At 33.4% G+C, this 23,239-nt stretch overlaps 1 protein-coding gene across 1 annotated transcript in view; it reads left to right on the top strand.

The window, feature by feature from the left end:
• The window catches only part of Dpyd (dihydropyrimidine dehydrogenase), an 822,495-nt gene that overhangs the window by 369,628 nt on the left and 429,628 nt on the right, over positions 1-23,239 (top strand). The window contains exon 12 of the mRNA XM_046462335.2: positions 6,719-6,903. Within this exon, the coding sequence (XP_046318291.1) occupies positions 6,719-6,903 (185 nt within the window). The remainder of the gene's footprint in view (positions 1-6,718; positions 6,904-23,239) is intronic.

Genomic DNA, 23,239 nt, shown 5'->3' with positions numbered 1-23,239 from the left:
TCTTATACCTAGCTCCAAAGCAAGACCCTGAAGCAAATACAGGAATTGGAACTGGAAGCAAATCCTGGAATTGTTTAAAGATGGGAGGTACTATACATATATGTATGGCCTTATGGGAAATGTCCAATTTAGAGGCAGTAGCTAATAATAGAGAAGTGAAGATGTAACCTAGGGAGGAAAATCCCTACCAAGTAAGAGGGGAGGATTCTAGGGTTCATGTGGAGATGCTGGCATCTGATAGTGGGAGAGTCTTTAAATTGTATTAATAAGGAAGGATGACAGAGTAGGTAGAGATCCAGTGGGTTTCTACTTTGGGCAGTGAGAAGACACGGGAGATTTCAGGTCATAGCTTATGTGTTTTCTAGGAAATATGAGACAGGACTTCTTCTTACAGTGAGGGCAAGGAACAAGGGCCAAAACTGCCCAGCTTTTAAGGAGAATAGCAAAGATATGAATGGTGGTCACAGTGAGTAAAACTGAAACATCCAGCTCACTGATAATCAATCATAAATTCGAGGAAGGCCTAGAGGAAGCTTGTGAACTAGGTTCTGGATGTAATGATTTGGAAGGGCCAGTAAAGGGCCAGTTTGTAACCTTTAACAAGCAGCCTGAGTGAAAGGAAGAGGTCAAGATAGAGTTTGAGGTTATTTTCATTGAGGTAAAGTTCATGGCCCCAAATGACTATAATTTCTGATGGAAAAAGTGTAGTGTGGACCAAGTATTTGACAGCTAGGAAGACGAAGAGAAAAAAGTAGGCAGGAGTTGGAGTTCAAGAAGGATAGCTTAAAGATAATGAAAGCCCAGAAAGAGTGGCATTCTACAAATCTGAGAAGAAAGGAGGTAAAAAATAATGTGACCCAACTATTGGATTCTATAGAAATGCAAAAGGGAGCAGGACTGAGGTCACAGAATTTGGCAACTTTTTTATCAGAGGGGTGAACTGGAAGGAATAACTGGGTGGTAAGAAACGAAGGCAGTCAACATCAATTAACTCTAACAAATTGGGTAAAAGGAGATATAAGAATGATTGTGAGAAAAGAGTATGGTGTCAAAAAGTTGGTGTTTTTTCCAAAATAAAGATGGGGAGAAAATGAAAAATACAAGGTACTAAAGAGAATAAGAGATACTATTTAAAACCTTAGAGGAGCAGGAGGGTAGATAATCAAGGTTAATTCAGGGGTGGGTTTATAGAAGGAAATGATGAATCTTCATTGTGGTCTCCTTTTAGGTTGAGGGAATAATGTGTTGGATAAAATAGTGACAGGAGGGAAATATGAAGACAGAGCTTGTGGCATTCAGACTTGATTAGTTGAAGGTGTTTTCTGGTTTTTTCCCTTCCTTATTCAGGTTGTTCTATTTAACAGGACTGTGATATCCTGAACCTGTAGTCAGACTACTTACTTTTGCTGGGATTTTGCTTTTAGCTCTGAATTACTGAGATTGCCTTTTTGTTTCTTTGTGCTTTGGTCCAACTGGGTAATAGGTGATGTAAAATTAAATAACAAGTACATAGATTAATTCATCTATGCTTTCAAGATATCATTTGTTATAAATGTTGAAAGGTTTTATTCCCACATTGTTTTATAACACATCAAACACTACAAAGAATACTAATAACCCTTTTCATTATGATTTCTGTTGTATTGCTTTATTGTTTAGGATTAATTTATATTTATGCATTAATATATAGCATTCTTGCCATCTTTTTACAAATACTGAGAAATATACTTGTCATTTGCTTGTGGGTTTCTCTTCTACGTATATGACAGCACAGCTACATCAGTTTAATTGACCTTGGCAATCTGCATCTGCTAGTGATGTGTCCCTGAGGGATGGTTTCTGCAATTTTAAGCTGTGGCTTATTGAAGAACTTGTGTGTCACAATACAATTAAGTCTATATAAAAAAATCATTTCATGCATAACATTAAATTGACTAAAAGTTCCTATTTCAAAACCATTTCTTGTTATAAAGCCACCTCAGAGTGTCTTTGTTTTTTAAATAAGCTCATTTGAACACAGTAGTAATTAAGGCAGGAAATTAACATAAATCTTGAATGTTTGGTATGAATTAAGGATGTTTTCATTCTTTTTAAAGACTGCATAAAATTCCAGGCATCATCTCATTTAGCATATTTCTTTCCCATTTGCAGAATAATATGGACTGTGAATAAGCATGTTCTGGGGTTCTTTCTCAAGTTCTTTTTCTACTCCACCATAGAGCTGCTGGGACATATGCTGCAATCTCCATCAAAATGCAGTCCCATAGAAATCTGCAAGAAAACTGTATATTATAACAGAAAACTCCTACCCTTCCTTATTTTATAAACAAGAAAGAAGAAATACAGTCCCTCTATTAATATTCATTTAACACTTCATAGGAAATGGCAAGCAGCTATTTGGTTTGCAAATGTAAATATACATTTTTCATCCACTTGTGCTTTCACTCCTTCCAAGCTGGATAAAGGCAGAACAGAAGAAATGCTTCTGAGGTTTATTCTTATTGCATTCCCAGTTAAATATATCAGCAGAGACAGATGTAAGAGACCTGTGAGTTCATAGAAGGGTGGTTATGATGAGGAGGAGAATGATGAAGGTCTTCCTTATAAGAAGCACCTAAACAAACAAACTCCTAGTGAGCAAATGATGAATAAAGTAGACTTTCTTTACCAAATTCTTGACTTGAGTTCTAAGTTAGGTACTTTGCAGTTTAAAAGGTATCTTTAAACAATAAAAATGGCTATATTTCAAGATTTGTTGAAATTAGGACAGGTATATGGATCCATAAGCAGATTGCACAAAGTGTTAATAAATTTATAAAGCCTATATAAGTAACACGTATGCTTAAATTTTTTCTACTGTATCCACAGAGAAAAGATCCTAATCACTTGATGTTCAAGTTGTGACAAACAGTTCTTCTTGGAGTAGCTGCTTAGTGCCATGGAAAGAAAACATTTATAACTGACAGTAGCATTGCTTGCATTCATAAAAGTAGTCAATGCTCTACTTTTTTCAATGATGCTTTTATAGATATGGACAAGTTAAATTTTAAATATTAAAATCAATACAAATTATCTCTATTTTGATTTATATTAATGATACCACATCCAGCTGTGTGACCTCTCACTTTTTCTTTTTATTTCTGGAATGAAATTAAGAATGTGTTCAACTTGAAGGCCTCCAGAAAAAAACAGGGAAACTCAGTAAATAATTTTCAAAAGGAGGCTGAGATTATTTTTAATATGAAAGAAGCTCATCTCTATTTCGGAATATGTTATCAAAAAATTGTTTGATTTTTAATGAGGTCAGCTGGATATTACAAATGATAAAATAATTAAAACAGTTGATATTCTAGTCCAAGACTTGAAAGGATAAATGAATCACATATTGAGAAAGTGAGCTTATTTTAAAAGTACATGAGTATGTGAAAATGTTTAGAGACACATAATGATACAATGCTTATTCAGTGGAAATGCTCATGAATAGAAGGGTATTTTGAATTCACAAGTAAAATATTCCTATGGGACCAGTATTAAATATTTTAAGAAATATTAAGTTACTTAATAAATTTATAGTAATATCCCTCTGATTGACCAAGTTTGTGATGGAGCTTGAATATAACATTGAATTATGTATATATGCCTTTGTATATAAGAAATCATAAAGAATATTTCCCAAAAATTTCAGTTTAATTAATCAAACGTTTATTAAACACCTTATGTGTATAATGCACTGTGCTCAAGCAAATATTCTAATATTGCAAGGTCTGAATCTCAAGTAATTTCAGGGCTCCTCTACTCCTCTTTAAGAAAAGAAAAATTTACAAATTTAAAATTCAAATAGGCTCTTGAAAGAAGCCCATGCAAGTGAGAGATCCTGACTTAAGCTTCAATTATTCCACAGTGTGTGTGTCTTTAGCTGCAATAGACACTGCGGGAGGTCAAAGATAACCAAAACATAATCCCTACCTTGCTTAATCTTAGAGTGAAATCTGTGCTTAACTTTCAAGGATATTCCTATAAAAAATGAGATAAATATATAAAGGGGCTTTTATCTCCTAGGGAAACAATTCTGAATTTGTTACCATTTAAAGACCATCTTTTTTTTTTTTTTTTTTTAGAGCTTTATATGGGCCAAAGTTAGAGGTTTAGATAAGTGAAGTCATTTCTTATAGAAAATAATTGTCTTTAATTCCTTGCTTATATCAATTGTTTTAGTCAGCTTTTCATGGCTGTGACCAAAATACCTGAGAAGAGCAACTTAGAGAAGGAAAAGTTTCTTTTGGGCCCACAGTTTCAGTCTGTGGTCAGCTAACTCCATTGTTCTGGAAAAAAGGTGATGAAGAACCTCAAGATGGAAAGATGTGACAGAGGGAAGTTGCTCAGCTCATGGCAGTCAGAAAACAGGGACAGAGAAACAGCAAGAAACTAGAGACAAGATATTTAAAACATGCCCCCAATGACCTACTTCCACCAGATACATCTCACTTGGCCACAGTTACCACCTAGTCATCCAGTCTAATAATTAATCCAACAAACTGATTAATCCACCGAATAGGTTATAGCTCTCATAATCTAATTATTTCACATCTGAACATTCCTGTCACACATGAATTTTGGGTGGGACACCTCATATCCTAACCATAATATTTATAAAATTTTTTGCATATATATCATTCATTGATGATGTATTTTAATTGCCATTGTTAAAGTAGCTTGATTGACAAGCCATGTTCATTCACTATTAACTTTCTTGCAACTCAAGTAACTGTCAACAGATGGTAGTGATGATCTGTTATGCAATGGGGAAAAATGATAATGGTCTTTTCAATGTGACCTTTAAAAACACTAGAAAAAAATCTCAAAATGCCATTCTGCATTTAAAATAATTATATTAATATTTAATTTTACTCTGGGTGAAAGGTAAAATGGCAAAAGAAATACAAATAGAAGATTTTTAAATAAAAATGTGTGAATGTGATAGTATGGATTAATCTTCTCATTCATTCATTCCTTCCTTTATGAATTCAATCCAGTATCTTCTATGTTCTAATAACCATCCTAGTCTCTGTAAGTCCTAATCTTTAAATACAAAGTTACAAATATATACAACGATTTATTTTTATGGTGTATATTTTTCCTATTTGAGAAAAAAAATAAGTGTTTTAGGTGCCAGAAATTGCTATTTATATTTGTTTGCTTTATTATATACTGGATTCTTAATGTATTCAATAACTACCATTTCTATCCCAGGACTTCCTAAGTACTTCTCTTTTTTATTTGTTATTTTCTCTTTTGAGATGGAGTAAAGAATCGCTGTCCTGATATGCTGTACTTAAAACCATGACATGAACCTTCATTCCTAACCCTGGACTCACTTTGCACTAGCATTAGATGTTGTTTACTTTTCTTTGTTTCTTCTCTTGAATACCTATTTCTCTTAAGTTGTATTCTTTCATCACTTCTAAGTTCCGGATGTTTATATCCAAAATTTCATTTAGATAGTTTTCTTAGAGGATCTCAACTTGTCCTTGTTACATGATACTTTTAGATTCATTGGAAAAACAATATATTTGACAAATAATTCTAAAATTATTTTATAAAGCAGTTTCCATAAGAAACGAATGGTTAGGTTTGTTTGTTGGTTTTTACAAAACAAAACAGAAATTGCTGGCTAAATGTGACTATATTACTGGGTCTGGTTAATTGCTTATTAGTAAAGGCAGATAATTTGATAAAAATGTAGAAGACTTTGGATTGTTTGCTGTATAAAATGTCTGTAAAAAGAAGAAATTGGCCACTGACTCCAATCTATAACTTATAACTGATATACAGGAACAAGTATGGGATAATTTGAATAGTAAAAATGTTCTGGAAAATGTGCTATGGATAAATAAATTTTAAAAAGTTCACTTTATATGTGTGTTAGTGTTATATCTATACAACAAAATATCTGAGAAAAAAAATTAAAGGAGGAAAGGTTCATTTTGACTATGGCTTCAGTCCATTGTTGGCTGACTCCATCGCTTTTAGGCCTATCTTAAGGCAGAACACCATATCAGAAGGAGAAGTATAGTGGGGAGGAAAGCTGTTCTCCTCATGGGGGAGAGAGAGAGAGGAAAGAAGAGTAGAAGGAGAGAGAATGCACTAGAGAGAGAGGCTGGGAACATTTCGTTGCATTTAAGGGCCCCACACCCAAGGACCCACTCTCTCCAACTAGGCCCCATCTCCTAAGTTTCCACCAGCTCCTAATAATACATTAAATTATCCATCAGTGTATCCATTGATGAGGTCGCAGCCTTCATAATCCAATCACTTTCCAAAGCCTCACTTCTGAACACTGCTGCCTTGGGGAGCAAGCCTTCAATACATGAGCTTTTGGGGGACACTTCTGATACAAACCATAACAATATGTAATAGGAAAGACTGTACTTTATTTCTTTTTGGATCTAGTACTGCTTAGATGTGAAACATTGCCCAAATCTGTGGTTTTTCATTTCTACATATGTGGTATATTTCAAGTAGGCTAAGTCAGTATACTTTGAGTGTGTTAACTCCAATATTTCATTAACTTTCTATTTTTATGGTCCATTAAAAACAGTTGCTTGAATCCCTGGAATAATAATTAAATCATAATTTTTCATAATTTTCAAATTATTAATATGTGCTGCATAGATTAGTCATTGCCTGTTGTCTTTTGCTATTTTTTTTCTTTTCCTAGTGAAAGAAGCCTTGAGTCCTATAAAATTTAACAGATGGGATCTCCCAGAAGTAGATCCAGAAACTATGCAAACCAGTGAACCGTGGGTGTTTGCAGGTGGTGATATTGTTGGTACTGCTAACACTACAGTGGAGTCAGTGAATGATGGAAAGCAAGCTTCTTGGCACATTCACAAATATATACAGGTAGGCATTTGTCATCACTTTCAGTGGGTCTTTTTTTTCCAATGGATAGTTGCTTTTTCATTATTTTTGATATTCATCTATATGAAAATGTTTATAAGGTATACAATAAGTATATATGAAATATGTTTATACATATTTACTTGAATACAACTTTAAAAATTCAGACTAGAAAGTAGAAATGTAGTTGATTGAAAATCCATTATGCTTTTCTACTTGTGGATGCCATGAGGCCATTAGTCTTGCTGTGTTTGAAGTATTTTCAATGTCATAAACACATAGATACTATATTTATCAAATTTGATCATACACAATATGATAGGAAATAGAATCTATATTCATAATGATTTTCACAGTCCAGAAAACGTATTTGGTTGTCCATTTGGAATAGATAAGGTACTATCCATTTCCCAATTTGTGTGCACCAAAATGGAAAGAAAACAGTTTATGAATTTCAGTTGTAATTTTTTAACTATTTAGTTTTATGATAAAATGATAAATATAAGAATGATGAAACGTTAAAGTTGAGCAACTCTTGTACAGTAAGTGTGGTCTTGGGGCAAAAAGCCCAAACTATTAGATCTTACTCTTATTTTTTGACCAAATGCTCTATTTTATTTTACTCTATAATTCAATTAAATGTTGATACTTCTCTCATTTGCATGAAATTTTTCTGGAAAGATTTGCTTCTGTTGACAAAATTCTTGGACTCTTTTTTTTTTTTTTTTGCACTGGGTATTGAACCCACAGGTACATTACCACTGAACTACATTCCCAGTTCTTTTTATTTTTCATTTAAATTAGAGTCTTGCTAAGTTGCTGAGACTGACCTTGAACTTGCAATCCTCCACCTCAACTTCCTAAACTGCTAAGATTGCAGGTGTGCATCACCCTCCCTAGGTCCTGCTGATAAAATTCTTAATCATTCTTTCATATTCAGGAAAGACTACTAACAGTATGTCTTCCCACCTTCTGTCTTTTTGTTTTCCACATGTTAAAGTTAAAATGCACTTTGTTGGGCTGGGGATGTGGCTCAAGCAGTAGCGCGATTGCCTGGCATGCGTGCGGCCCGGGTTCGATCCTCAGCACCACATGCAAAACAAAGATGTTGTATCCGCTGAGAACTAAAAAATAAATATTAAAATTCTCTCTCTCTCTCTCTCTTTCTCTCTTTAAAAAAAAAAAAAAAAAAAAAAAAAAAAAAAAAAATAAAATAAAATGCACTTTGTCTTTCATGTTTTCTTGAACTTATTCCTCTTTGCCAAGACTATTCTGGTTTTTCTTCTACTTTTGTAATTTATGCAGGGCCACTTAGTGATGTAGGGCCAGGCATAGTAGTATTTTCACCATCCTGTTAATGTTTGATTAACCTGCCTCCTGACACCTTATTCTGTGAGAATGGGGCTTGAGATACTGAGACTGGGGCATAATGTCTCAGAAATGTGGGGTTCTAAGAATGAGTATTGCATAAAGGGAGTTTTGGGGGGAAAAAAGACAAAGTTATGATTTAGTAAGCAATCAAATCTTAAATTTAAAAATGGCCTAAAAATCAGTTAAAACTCAAAAGTAACTTAAATTAAAACTTAAATTAGTCCAGGCAATAGGGGTGGGGGAAAGAATGCAGTTTTAACAAATGGATAAATGGGGGCTGAAGGAAATAAGTTGGTTTGGGTTGCAGTTTTGCAATAATCAAATAGCATCGCTGTGCTTTTACAATTTCCACAGCCTTTCAGACACAAAGGAAACAACTAAAGACAGTTACTGGGAGTGGATGGTCTCCTTGTTTTGATTCCTTTTGATCTTTTTGTCTCCAGACTTATCATCTGTGTTTTTATTTTTTAAATTTTTTTGGTATCTTTATTTTTTTTTAATTTATTTTTATTTGGTTCTGAAGATTGAACCCAGTGCCTCACATGTGCGAGTCATGCACTCTGCCACTGACCCACAACCCCAGCCCATCATCTGTGTTTTTATTTTCTCATTCTATGGTTACTTTCAGAGTGCTCTCAAGGATTTCAATCTCATCTCTCCTGATTCCCTGCCTCCAGCTAACATTCTCTTGCATGATCCAGGTATCTTCACATACCTGGACATCTGGACATCTTGACATGCATATTTAACTGATATTTAAAATTCACTGGATATGTTCATGTGTGTTCATGTAGATGCTTGTGTACACTATAAATTCACTAATTTTGAACCAAATATGTATTCCCAAACCTGATTTACCTCCAGCGTGTTTGCTGATTCCCACATTCAAATCTACCTTTGTAGTCCTTAGACTTTGCATTCTTAAACTAATAAAATGTTCAAAACCAACTTGGGAATCAACATAGGGCTGATAGCTTTTTATTTTGCTAACATTAAAACAAACTTTCAAACAAATGGAACTTTAACATTTATTAATATATTAATAGGATAATTTCATGAAAGAAAGTAGGAAAAGACAGTCTCCTTAAGAGGTACTTACCAAGAAAGCACACTGAAAACATTTACACCAGTGTGTATGCACATACATTTTTCTTACTATCCACTTGTATGTACATGCTATTTAAGTTTTGTTTTATTCTTTTCTTTCTTGTATATATCTTGCCAATTCTATCTCTGTAAAGACTTGTGTACATTTATTTTACTTTGCGTGTGTGTGTGTGTGTGTGTGTGTGTGTGTGTGGAGTTACCACTTTTTGTTTACCAGATATTTCAATAAGCTGCCTTTTAGCTCCTTGAAGGAATGAAAGTAGAATCAGGGGATGAGATAAAGAGTCTTATGTCAGGATGGAAGAAGCCCAGTGAGTGTGTGAATTCACTTTACAAGAGTGACAATGGTAGGAGAGGAGAAATTCTAAGGAGATTTGAAAGGATAATATTGAATAGGGGGTCAGTGGATGATGGCTTTAGTTTTCTAAATATTATATATGTTTATACATTTTAAATAAAAATACATAGAGAATACTTAAATATATTTTATGATCATAGATTTGTAATGTTTCATGACTATCATTCTAATGGATTCTTTTTATCACTACACTCTATTTTTTAAAAGAAAAATTAAATTAATATTTTATTTGTACAAATTTGTACAAATAATTTGATACATGTATATAGTATATATGATCAAATCAAGATAGTTAACACATTTATCTTCTTAGGCACTTCAAAAATTTTTTATTAACATCTAATAATTATGCCTATTTATGAAGTACAGAGTTAATATTTCAACACATGTATACAATATGTACTGATGAAATTGGGATACTTAATGTTTCCATCTTATCGTTAAATGTTTGGAGCCTTCAAACTCCTGTCTTCCAGTTTCTCATAAATATATCGTTGTGAACTTTACTCCCCCCACTGTGATGTGTATAGATTAGTAGAACTTATTACTTGATCTGACAGTGTTTGGGTACCTATTATCTCACCCCCGAGTCTTCCCCCTCACCCTTACTCTTCCCAGCCTCTAGTCATCACTATTGCATATTCCAGTCAACTTTTCTTTAACATTAAAGGATTCTTAATGGAGCTTTTCTTTTGAGTTCATTGTTATGTTTTAACTTCCCTGAATCTGATAAATGTGCACTGAAAAAACAAAACAAAAAAGAACCAGCATTTTACTTAGCTTCCACTTATGAAAGAAAATAAACTCTTAGTCTGATGAAGAAAAACATGCACATGCTTTAAAAATACATGTTGCAAGAGATGCCAATGTTTGAAATATAAAATAAAAAAATAGATGGTCAATAACTGTTTGTGATTTGGCAGAAGGATTAACATTTGTAAAACTAAGCATTGGATTACATTTTAAAATCCAGTAGAGATGGAAGGTAGGTGAAAATCTCTGTTAAATAGGATCAACACTTTCACCTTCCTGCCAGGATGTTAGATTCAAAGTGCTAAGCAGCTGTAAGGCAAGAAGGGAACACAGAGACAAGGCGGGACTTTTCTCTATCTGCAATGTCATTATGTAGTTCTGGTCTCCATTGTCTCTCATGAAAGTACCTCCACTTTGTCCACTGTTCAGTGCAATGTCCCCACCCTTCAGCCAGGCCATCTTTTAAGAATAAAACATGATCATAATTTCTTCATTGAAGATCCTTCAGTGGCTCCCCCTTTCCACTCAGGATGAAGCCCAAACTCCTCAGCTTGTGATGCCACTTTCAGTTTCGCCCAGCAAATCAAGATTTGCCTTGGATCTGAGCCTTTTACCTGCTCCACCCAACACCTAGCTGGACCTTACTTATCTTCTGGGTTTGCTCTGCTTCCTCTTCCAAGTAGTGTGTAACACCAACTTCCTAGTGTGACTCTTGAATGAAGCCTGCATACTGATCTGTCTCTACATAAGCCAGTGACCACACTTGTTATTGTTATGTCCTCAAAATAAGAATGTATTCAAGTATTAAATAGGAAAAATATGCAGAGCAAGAATTCACTTTAAATAAATTTAAGTAGGAGTTAAAACTAATGGGTTTGTTATATGATAGCTTAGTAACATTACAAATAGTATTTTCTTACAAATGTATTCATTAGGAAAAACTTTTATAATTTATGAAGTGCATTTGTGAATGAAGGCTTATAATACTCTTATATTTTACATCAGTATGTTTTGGGGAAAATGTAACGTTAGATAGTATATTTTTAAGAATGAATTAATGCACACATTATAACATGAATTAATGCATGCAATCACTGCAATTGGGTGCTTAGAATTTCTTTTTAATATGCTTTTTAGATAAATGTGATTATTTAAAGACATCCACGTAGGTATTTCAACAATTCCCATAGTTGTCTGAAGAGAGCTTCACTTAAATTTCATTAGTTAATTTACTCAATTACCACTTATTGAGTACCAGCTGTTGGGCCCAACACTTGACATTGTGAGGGTACCAAAATGAATTAATGAGGAGAGGTATATTATAGTGACTATAAATTAAAGACCAGATTTCAGAACCACTGCTAATATTGTCAAACTGTGTGACCTTGGGCAAGTTACTTTGTCCCTCTAGGGCATGATCTTCTCAGGAGTAAATAAGTGATATATTAATAAATAAGCAGTGTTAATTAAAGTTGCTATCTTATTGGGTTATGGGGAAGATTATGTGCCTAATTTATAAATATTTGTTTGTTGGTTTTATTATTGTAGTTTATTTAAAGATAATTTCCTTTAGATTAAAATATGATCAGAAAAATTATTAAGATTATTTTTTAAATTATGAAATAGCCAGGCATGGTGGTACATGCCTTTAATCCCAGCAGCTCTGGAGCTGTGGCAAGATTTCGAGTTCAAAGCCAGCCTCAGTTAAAGCAAGGCTCTAAGTAACTCAGTGAGACCCTGTCTTTAAATAAAATACAAAATAAGGTTGGGGATGTGGCTCAGGGACTGAGTGTCCCTGAGTTCAATCCCTAGTACTCTCCTCTACCCCCCAAAAAATAATGAAATAGAAACCCAAAGTTTAGGATCTTAACAGATGAAAACTGAAACAGGCTATTTCAGGTAATAATAAAAGCATGTTGTCTAGCCATTCAATTATTCATCCATAAATCATTCATCTATCACTCTGTCCATGGTGTCATCCATACATGGATTCACTTACAACTTTAATTTTAAAAATATCTAAAGTGTTGTCTTTTATCAATAGAACAAATTACTAGGTTTGTAAATGTGAATTAAAACATGACACTTGGCATTAAAGATGTTACAGACTAGTAAAGAAATCAGTTGTGCAAATATAGGTCTAATATAATATAAACAGAATCATCAAAATGGTAAAGGTACAGAGTTAGCCTGGAAGAGCTAATTATCATTTTGGATGTGGGTCTCATGATGTGGAATCAACAAAGGCTTCACGAAAACTACAGTACAAGTAAAGAACAAAATTTAGAAGTAATTAGTGATGAGAATTGCTAAAACTTAAAGAGAGCTGCTGGATGAGATTTTATAGGATGCTCACTGCCCAAGGAGGACCCAGACAAAGGTCCCAGCTGGCTGAAATCCAGACCATGCTCCACTCAACAGACAGTGGGACTTTCAGTGGTGCTGCTGCTATTCAAAGAAAGAGTACCTTCCTTAAGAATTGTCACCAAGGTGCTCTTTGCTTGCTCCATAGACCTTGCACCTGTGCACCTGCTTCTTTTGATTTCACCAAAAGACATGGTCCAGGAAGAGACCCTGAACATAGGGAATATGTAGGAAAATCGTAGTAAAAATGTATAATTTTATTGAGGCTACAACAGGATGAGTATAACTAGTTCATAATTTTAATTTGAGTTATGTTATATGTTCAAATCATTTCTATGCTGAATTGATAGTGTCAGATCTGCTATTATTGTGGGAAAAATATTTTCCAATTTGTCAACTTTTCCTTCATAAATTGTTATTTTATATTACTAAAATAATAAATCAAAATAGAATAATTTTGAAAAACTACTGACATAAATATACCATATGTTAAAATCTGTCAAAGCTCATAGTGTATGAAGGCACTTACCTTCTTTTTCCTTCTTCTTCAATACATGAAACATTTTAAGATAATAAAATACATTATTAAAAACAAATTTACAGGGCTGGGATTGTAACTCAGTGGTAGAGTGCTTGCCTAGCACACATGAGGTACTGGGTTCAATCCTCTGCACCACATATAAATAAATAAAATAAAGGTATTTAAAAAAACAATTTACTTATTTTTCTTTAAATTACATGTACTATAAGTGATCCCATATTATTTTGCCTTAATAACATTTAGTTATATGATATTGGTATAGTGTACGCATATATGAGTTTTTCCTATCACTTGAATAAGTATTTCTGAATATTAAGGATAAGTTTGACAGTAGAAAAAGTATGTAACTGAAAGATGACCATAGCTAAATAAAAAAATTCCATAAATTTTAAAATTTATGTGAACATTTATCTTGTATATGTCTAATGGGTCTATTTATTTAACTACTGTGTGCGTGAGTATATGTACGTGTATTGTTTAGATAGATGGATACATAGAAGCTCTGTACTAGCAAAAAAATTAGCAACATCTAACCATCAACCTTTTCTTCCTCTTAAGGAGTTTAATACTGATGTTTGAATTCAACGATTATCCTTTGGAAAATGACAGAGAAATACATGTTATGGTGTGATGAAAAATTAAATTTACCTTAACCAATAAATGTTAAAGGTTGGGGCTGGGACTTTAGCTCAGTGATAGAGCACTTGCCTAGCACATAAGAGGCACTGGGTTCCAGCCTCAGCACCACATATAAATAAACAAACAAACAAACAAACAAATAAATAAATAAATATAGAGTGTGTGTGTGTGTGTATATATATATATATATAATTATATTTATATAGTTATATAGTTTATATAGTATATATATATATATATATATATATATATATATATGTATATATATACTATCTATCTATGTCTATATATACTATCCCTCCACAACTAAAAAAAAATAAATTTTAAAAATGTTAAAGGTTGCCAAGGACCTGAGACCAACATTGACTAAAATTATTGGAGAAGGCTCATGAAAGAAGTGATACCTTATTTTTGTCTTCTTCAGAACATAACCTTGTATATACATAACCTTGTATATTCACATGTCAGTTGTAATTACAGCTATGATTTGTTTAGCCTCTGTTGTACATTGTATTTTATTTTAATTGCAATGCTATGTAGAGTGGATATCCTTCTTTATATTTCACAGTTTTAAAAATAAGGCCTAAAATGGTTGCACCTGTGTGAGGTCAGGGTCTTGTCAGCAAAGTCACCAGGATTTGAACCCACACATGTCTATTATTATCCTTTTTACTGAACTGTTTCCCTGGGACTATTGAGCTCTGGATTCTTAGTCTTCTTGCCAATTAGTAGCAGTCCTTGACATCTTCCCCTACATTGTGCATGTATTAAAATTTAAAAATGTAATAATGCATTAGAACTTTGAGAGTTTCTCTGGAGAAATTAGAAGATTGTGATTGGTGATGGCCTGATTCTGCATGTAACTTATTCTGGTTAAAAATATACCTTAACTAGAATGATTAAATGGACAAAGAAAATTTAAGAATATGAACATACCACATCTTCTAACTTCCAAAGGAAGCAAATAGAGGTAAAATTAGCTGTATGATTAAAGACCTAAATCAAATTGTTAATTGAGGGTAAAAATAAGGCACTTTAATTATATAGGTAAATCCAGGACATTCATTAATAATATAAATTGGACAAATCCAGAACATTCATTTAAAGACACCAAAGTACATAAAAGTTCTGTTATCCTATGAAACAAACTCAATAATTAGTTGGTTATTAAGAAAAAGTTAAGGTAGTGATTTTGTAAAGGATCTGCATATTTGTTAAGCTTAGCATTTTGATTTAAAGCATGTAGATAAATTTTCATTTTCCTTTTTATTTAAATGGAGGGCCAAGGTCTTTTGAATAAAATAGTTGGTGTTCTATTGTGTATCTTGACTATACCTATCTGTAATGTGTTGTTTGCAATTTCTATTTTTGTTTTGAAAAGTGGATCAAGACCTTCAAAGAACACACAAAGCAATTTTCTGGATTTCCAAATGGTTGTTGTGCAGTCAATTCAATTGTTTAGTGCACACTAAAATTGACAGCAATTTTTGTTGTTGTTGTTAACTTCTCTTTATCTTTTGAACATATTCAACTTAGGTTTCATAGGCTCAATCCTGTATGTTTTCACATTCACATGACTCATTAATTTATGTAATATTTATTTACGTATATATTCAACACATATAAAGTACGGAATCTACAACTAACTCATGATAAGCACACTACTCAATGGTGGGAGTAAAACGTTTGTAGTCACATGGGGCTTTTCTGATTTTAAACATTCCACATTCATTGGCTATCCTTTGGAATTCCCAGAGGAAAAGGAGAGAAGGACTTAGTCTAGTTAGTCTTAGGTACAATCAAATTGGCTAAGGATCTGTAAAGGACCTCAGGTTCTTCTTAACAAAGGTGCCAAACTGAAGAGTTAATATCAAATGTTATTAATATACAAAAATACATCATTCTGATGTCTGGGCACTTATTTTCTCCTGGTATTAACATATAAAAAGATTTGTTTACAAAAAAAGTGTAGAAAAGAACTGTATATTTTGTCATGTGATGTCCTCCCACAGAAAACAAAAAGGAGACAGAAAACAAGCTAAATTCTTCCAAATTCTAATCCCCGACCAGGAGCTCATTTTCTCAGGAGTAGGCACAGTAGTTCTGAGAAGGAGCTCTTATAAACCTGGAGCATTTTTGTCAAGTAAGTTTGATCTATATGGAAATAATAATCTCCAAACTCATTGGTTTGATTGCATCAGGAGATGATCCTTTAGTTATATCAGTATTTTATTAAGAATGCTGGTTTAAATTCCCTATCTTTTAGAAGCAGTGTTATGAAACCACAATATTTATTACCAGCAGTGGAAAGGTCAACTAAATTTACATGTTGCTGCAATGAAAGCAGCTGTAGAGGTAGAAATATAAATATCAAGAGACAAAAGACAAATCTTATTAGTGGAAGAATATACACAGAATCAATACATAGAGGAAGAAATTCAAATAAAGGAAAGAATTCATATAGAGCCTTTATAAAAAGACGGATAGGAATGGAAAAGGAAAAGAAGCCATATTTTTTTCTGGGTGAAATCCATTCCATGAAAATCAAATATTTGTAGAAAAATACAAAGTGTAAGGATGGAGGCATTGGGGCTTTAAGCATTTTAAAAAAAGTTTTAGTAAACTATGTGCACAGTGACTTTAGGAGTCATTGACTACTTACTTACAGAATAGTGAAGTTGAATGATTATAGAATTTTCTTTATTAGCAGCCAGCATTTGACATTAGCTTTCAATAACAAAATTATTAGTTTAGGTTTAATGTTTCTATTGTGTACAAAAATATGCATATATGCACATTCTTAAATGATACTTTTTTTGTTCTTCTACAAATTTTATCCTTTACTCAAATATGCTATATTTCTATAGTAAGTATCCATGCTAAGGTGTCTGATACTGTTTTTATTATTTCATTTATGAATCTATATTATTCTCCCTAATTTTTAACCCCCTAACCCCCCATGACTAATTATGACTGATTTTCATAGCATAATTATCTTAGGACACACAAGAAACATACATAAATATTCTGGCATCTTACTAGATCTGAGGAATCATTTTTAGCCCTGTCAGCTCACCAAGAACAGGTGACTTCAGTTTTAGCTTTCTACAATGTTTTTGAGCCTAACAGTGATGCTTATATGATATGCTAATGAAGGTGATAAGGAAGTTCTTTATCAGTTATCATGATTCTTCTCAGTTGTATGTAGTATATGGGCATATTTTGAAATAGGTGTTTAAAGTTCTTCAATATATCATAATTTCCATGCACCATCAACCTGCTTTTCTAGTGCTTGAGGTTTTTGTGTATTTTCTTCTTGTTTGATTCAGACATAAAAGAATCACTAGTTGTTGAGGAAACTAGGTATCTCAGGGGATTGGTAATGAGATACAGAGCCTTTAACCTCTTGGTCACTGGTTCAAATCTGCCCCAGGTCAAAAGTGACAGAAAGTCATTACCTTCTGATGGCAGTTCAATAGGCTATGTGAAAAGAATTTGTGATTTCAGTACCACACAGAGACAAATTTATGCTATAGACCTACAGTAGAGTGGGTACAAAATGGTAGTTGTGATTTTATTTTGAAGAGAAAGATTCCAGTCATTTCTAAGTATTCCACCTTCTTCCTGTGAGCTAATCCTTTTCATGGATTTGTTGATGGAATGGTAAGGGAAAACTAGGTCTATGCTGGTGTTGGTTTGTGATTTGGGGCCATGACAAGCGTATCCATAATAATCTTTACCTGTCATTTTTGCTAATGAGGTACAATTCAGCCCTTGTAAATTTACTTTTAAAAAGTGATTACATACTCAGATGATGACTAATTCAAAATTGAGTTATATCATTCATGTCTTCTGTTTCTTCAGTGATCTTCTGCAAATATCTTTTAATGTTTCCTTTTCCTTTTTAATTATAATATTATTTTCCTGTATGTTTGGACATATGTGAATATTTAGGGAGGCCTGTTCTTTCTTGTCATTCTTTCACTTAAGAAATTCTTAGTTAACAGATAAGAACAATTATAAAGACACTATGAAGGTAGAGAATGAAAAATTGAGTACAGTGCAAAAAGTTTAGTGCTATGAAAGGTAATTGAATTATGTGTATTTATATAAAAAACTCAACCTTTACTTTTTTCCCATTTTTAGGGTTTGAGATTCTATAAGGACTCTTATCGCTCTAAAATCTTTAATGAATACTCGAGTTATTAAAACTTCCTCATTTGGGCTCTTTAAAAGGCAGAAATATTTATATGATCACAATATTTCCTTCATAATATCATACTTACTAATTTAGCTTTATATTAGGCTCATTGATTCTCAAAATGGACCTACAATGCTGGATTGGAAGAATTTTAAAGCTAACTTACTAGTTTTGTGAGAGGATAATAAAAACTAAAGAATAGTAAGAATTGTGCATCATATTAAAGATTTCTGTTCTGGACCAAGATGAGAAGTTGCTAAAAACATGGTAGGGATTCAGAAGACGAAATTGCAAGAACTTATCTATGTCCAAGTGTCTGTTACTTGGAAGATCTTCTGTCCCAACTTGAATAAAAGACACTTGTTATCATTTTCATTGCCTAAAATATCACTTTAATTCCACATCTTCAAAGGCATTATTTTGCCCTGACATATACCAGTGATTTCTACAATATCTGAAGAACTATGATTTGAGAATTAGAAATTTAAATTGCACAGGCTTAATATTAGAGTATTTCCGTTACCCTTTGCAGGTTTTGAGGCAGCTTATTCGACCTTACAGTCTCACCAGGAAGCTAATGGGAAAGCCTTGCAGCAATCTTCACAGGAAAGTTTCCAAATGTCAAGTGTCATCTTTCCAGCTGTTAGATGAATGGGTAGCCAAGAGGCATTTATTTGGGTGTGCAGCCCCTGTGAAATCTGGGTGAGGCAGGAGAAAAGGCTATAATTTGGTGGTTAGTTTACCAGCATTGGTATAGTTGCAAATATCCTGGCCAGGCAAAGGACTTCATTTTGTGGTTAATGATTGACAGCTGACTGCAGTGTTTTTGCACTTAAAGAATAAAAATGTCTTTTAAAAAAAGGCATCATCGATATGTCATACTAATTTTTGAATCCTCCACTGCTTCAGATAAAAACAATCTTATCAACTGAGCTGACTTCTTCTCTAAACCCTTTCCAACTGAGAAGAGGTAAGGCTTTTGAAATGACAGCTGTATTAAAATCTTGAGACTTATTGAAAAAGTGTCCTTCAATTTAAGATATATTGCAAACTCTTTAATTCTTATGTTAAGAGAAGATTGATATAAATCATTGGCCACTGTCAGGTTGAAAAACAAAGAATATCAATAAAAAGACAGTTTTAAATCATAATGGATTCTGTTTGAGACAGTAATAGCCTCCAAAAAATAATATTGAAGTATGTCATGGCTAAATGCTGTTTCCATACCAAGTTTTCCACTTCGTCAAGTTCACAGTGTCAAGATGACTTTAGTCCAGTCTCATTGGAAACTGAGACTTTAGACTTAACTAGTATTGGAAATGCATGTCATCTCATTTTTATCCCTTGCAATGGCAAGTAGTAAAGTTGGATTTGCTTACAGTCATTGAAAAATGAATTCCATTTCAGCTGCTTATAAATAAACATATAATAAATTCTACAGCAATGGCTATAGAATTTACCTCTGTGATAATATATTCAGGTTAATTTGTGGTGTGTTCCCTAGCTAATGTTTTAAAATAATTATGATGCATCAGCAACTTGACACTTTTCTATTAAAAATTCTATTTGTAATAATGTGCAGCTTTTTGAGTATGAAGGGATTTGCTTTTTAATAACATCTATATTGTTATAAAAGGAAATCAAGGAAAAAATGAGGAATGAGCTTGTACCTAATGGAGCTATCAAACAAAACTATCTGGTTGGTGATAGGGAAAGAAAGTACCATGACTAATAAGTAATTTTAATGCCTTTTATTGACTTTGTATAGGGTCCCAAACTTTTATTAAATGGCAGTATTTGACCTGAAAAGTAATTTAAAATAAAATTGTCTCTATAAAAGCAGAATATTTCCTTACCAATACAGCAGTAGATTGCTACTTCAGGCAGAGATAACTCAAGATTAGAATGGGCAGAAATAATAATCAGATCTGAAAAATCTGATCCATGCCACAGGGGACTTCAGTGTATCTTGATGGTGTATGGAAGAAGTAGCCATCGCAATGTCACTAGGTCCAAATGGACTATAAATGCTGTGCATCCCATGCTCTGATGCCTAGGGCTTGGAGTTAATGACAAATCACAGTGAAACAAAGCACAGAGAACCATTAGCTTGCTGAGAAAAATCCAGATGCAAAGTATCCTAATTCATAATTTTGACCAGAGCTTTGTTCCTCTGCATTTAGTGATTTAGTAAATTAAATTATAGTCTTAAGTTGTAAAGGACCAGATTTAAAAAAAAAAAAAAATCCAGTATTGTGTAGTGTAATGGAAGCCTGAAAGTCGAGAGTCTGACTCTGGGTCCTGACTTTGTGTTGCCTTTCTGGGTTTCTCACTATGGCTCTGAGACAGAACAATGTAATCACAGTAGAATTTCCAGCTCAATGACTTATAGCTTTTAAAGTAACCAATACATTACCTTGAGTATCATTATTTTCATCTAAGGAAATATTAGACATTACAATTTTGTATGGTTCTAAAACCCAAATAATCTAAGTTAAAAATAAAGAACTTAATTTATTCAATAACCATTATGTACTGATTAATTTTAGGTGTTTAGCACTCGAATTAAATTTTGCCTTTGGATTATCATTTTTCCTATCTTACAAATTGGAAACACTGTACTTAATTTAGTTGAGATGGATATGACCATGGAGATTATTTAATTCAACCACTGAATAAATGAGTTAAGATGAGATGCAGATGTTAAAAGAATAAGCAATAAGTAGTATAAGAATTAACTCAGGAGAATAGAACAATAATATAATTATCTGAAAGGGTTTTAGGAAGGATGTCAAAGGTACTCAAAGAGATAAAGTCAGGAATAACTTCCAAAGCAGGAGTGGTGGGGGAAGAGTAATTGCATTTCCTTATGTTCAAAGCAAGAGTGATAAAGGTCAATAAAAGATGAAGATGTATTGCCTTTTTTAAGGTATTGGAACTAGGTAATAGTAATGTCAGAGCTAAAACCTAAGGTTTTCAATTCTAAGCCCTACTTTTCTTTACTCTTCTTTATTATACCATACTAATTCATCTTTGTTTGAGTTCTAACTGAGCAAGTGGAAAATACAATACTTAGATAAATCTGCCAGTAAACAAAATTCTACTTCTGAATGGAGATAGTATTAGACGTTTTGTAATACATGCACACAGTTCTCAAAATTTACCTTGTTTCCTTGTTTCATTTGAAATCATCTCCCACAGACCAGTTATTCTGTGCCAGATAATATGCCCAGGGTCTGTAGTACAAGTCTTATTTGTCATTGTTGTTCTCTCTGCTATCCCCAGTGCCTAGAATAGTGCTTACTGCATGGTTGAAGTTTAACCATTAAAACACCTGAAATAACTAAACACTTGATAGATGCAGTTGAAGAAATAGATATGTTTTGAAATATTTTAGGTTATGGGGACACAGGGTTAAGGAAACCAACTGAATAGAATCACTTGTCCTATTGGTGATAGATTACTTGGACTGCCAAAAGATCTGGTGCTTAATGGTGGGGTAGAGTTAACATAAAAATGGAAGGATGGACATAAGCACTTTAGTACTTTGTTATCTTGCTCATTTGATTTTCACAACCGTCCTTTACAATAGGGATTTTTTAAACCTGTTTTAATATGCACAGGTCTTTCCCCTGAGTCCTGTCCTCACCTTAGCCTATTTCAGAGACTTCTTCCAGAAATACAAGAGTTAATCATTTAACACAAAGGCAGGTGTTGGCTAGTATGTTGTTGACTTACAATTTTGAGCTTTTTATTTCAAGTCTTAATATTTAACATCACTGCTGTCACCTTTCTTAAATGTCAGCTTCTTTTATTTACCTTCATCATTCTTTCTTTGATCATATAGACTCCTTTGTGTTACATGGATTTGCTGTCAGGCACCACCCTGTGATGGTCACCAGGCTTTTCTGACTCTAGTCATTGACATCTTGTCAGCAGTGTCACCACCTTTGCCCAAAGTCCTCTGAATATGGCAATCGTTACCTTCTTGATTGACACTTTAAAAAATTTGTCAACATGCTATTTTTTATTTTGGGAGGAAGTCTTAAGTTAAAGCAATTTCATAAAATTCTCTGTTTTATCCTTTGAACAGACCCTTTGAATTGTATGAAATAGAGGTTGGGAGTAGTAGTCGACATGCCATTATCTTAACAATTAAAATACAACAACTGGAATGTAATACAAAACAATGTTGTTACTATAGTTCAGTTGGTAAACAAATTGACCCCTTTATTTATTAATCTGTTAATATATGTATTACTCCTCCACTTACTCAGATGTTTCTTGAAGAAGCCACCAAAAATAGACTCCCCCTGTTCCCAGCCATACTTCATCCTAACCCACATACTCTGTATTCTACTTCTGAGAAGCCACTCAAGCACATACATAATCGCATGAAAATATGCACACGTAGACCCTCCTCTACTTCTTTGTTATTCTCCCTCATTTTTTTATCTTCACACTGTAGTATATAATTCAAGAGATTAAAATTTACTAGTGAGAGATATCAACAAATGATGTCAGCAAGCTGTGAGGAAGAAGACTCTGTGAGTGACTTCAGAAAGATAGAATAGTAGAACAGGGAAAATCCTACTACTAGCCCACTCACAGAAATACTGATTTAACATGATCAACATGAAAGAATGTCTTTGTGAAAATATTAGAACACAGAGGTTATAGACCTCCAGTGGAGTACAAAAACTGAGAAAACACATTAAAAGGGGTAAGAGAACAGTTTTTCCACATCATTGATTCTCCAAGCAGGTACAGCACCATGCCAAAATAGGATCATGTCAGACACAGTTTTTTCAATGTGAGGGTGGGCAAGGCACATATTCAACTGTCCACATTTTGAGGCACTGCTTAAGGAGCCCACTTCTGCTTTCTCTCACAAATTGCCAAGGATAAACCCCTGTTAACAGCAAAGAACAGGGAAATAAGATGGAGCTCACAGTGAGTAGAATACAGATCTTGTGGTGCATGTAAACTCACACCAATGATCTCA

This window comes from Marmota monax, unplaced genomic scaffold, assembly GCF_021218885.2.
Source record: "Marmota monax isolate L192 unplaced genomic scaffold, Marmota_monax_Labrador192_F-V1.1 WCK01_AAM20220418_F8-fsc00070, whole genome shotgun sequence".
Lineage (NCBI taxonomy): Eukaryota > Metazoa > Chordata > Mammalia > Rodentia > Sciuridae > Marmota > Marmota monax.
Note: the sequence above shows the minus strand (reverse complement) of the source record. Positions and strands in the feature narration are given on the sequence as shown.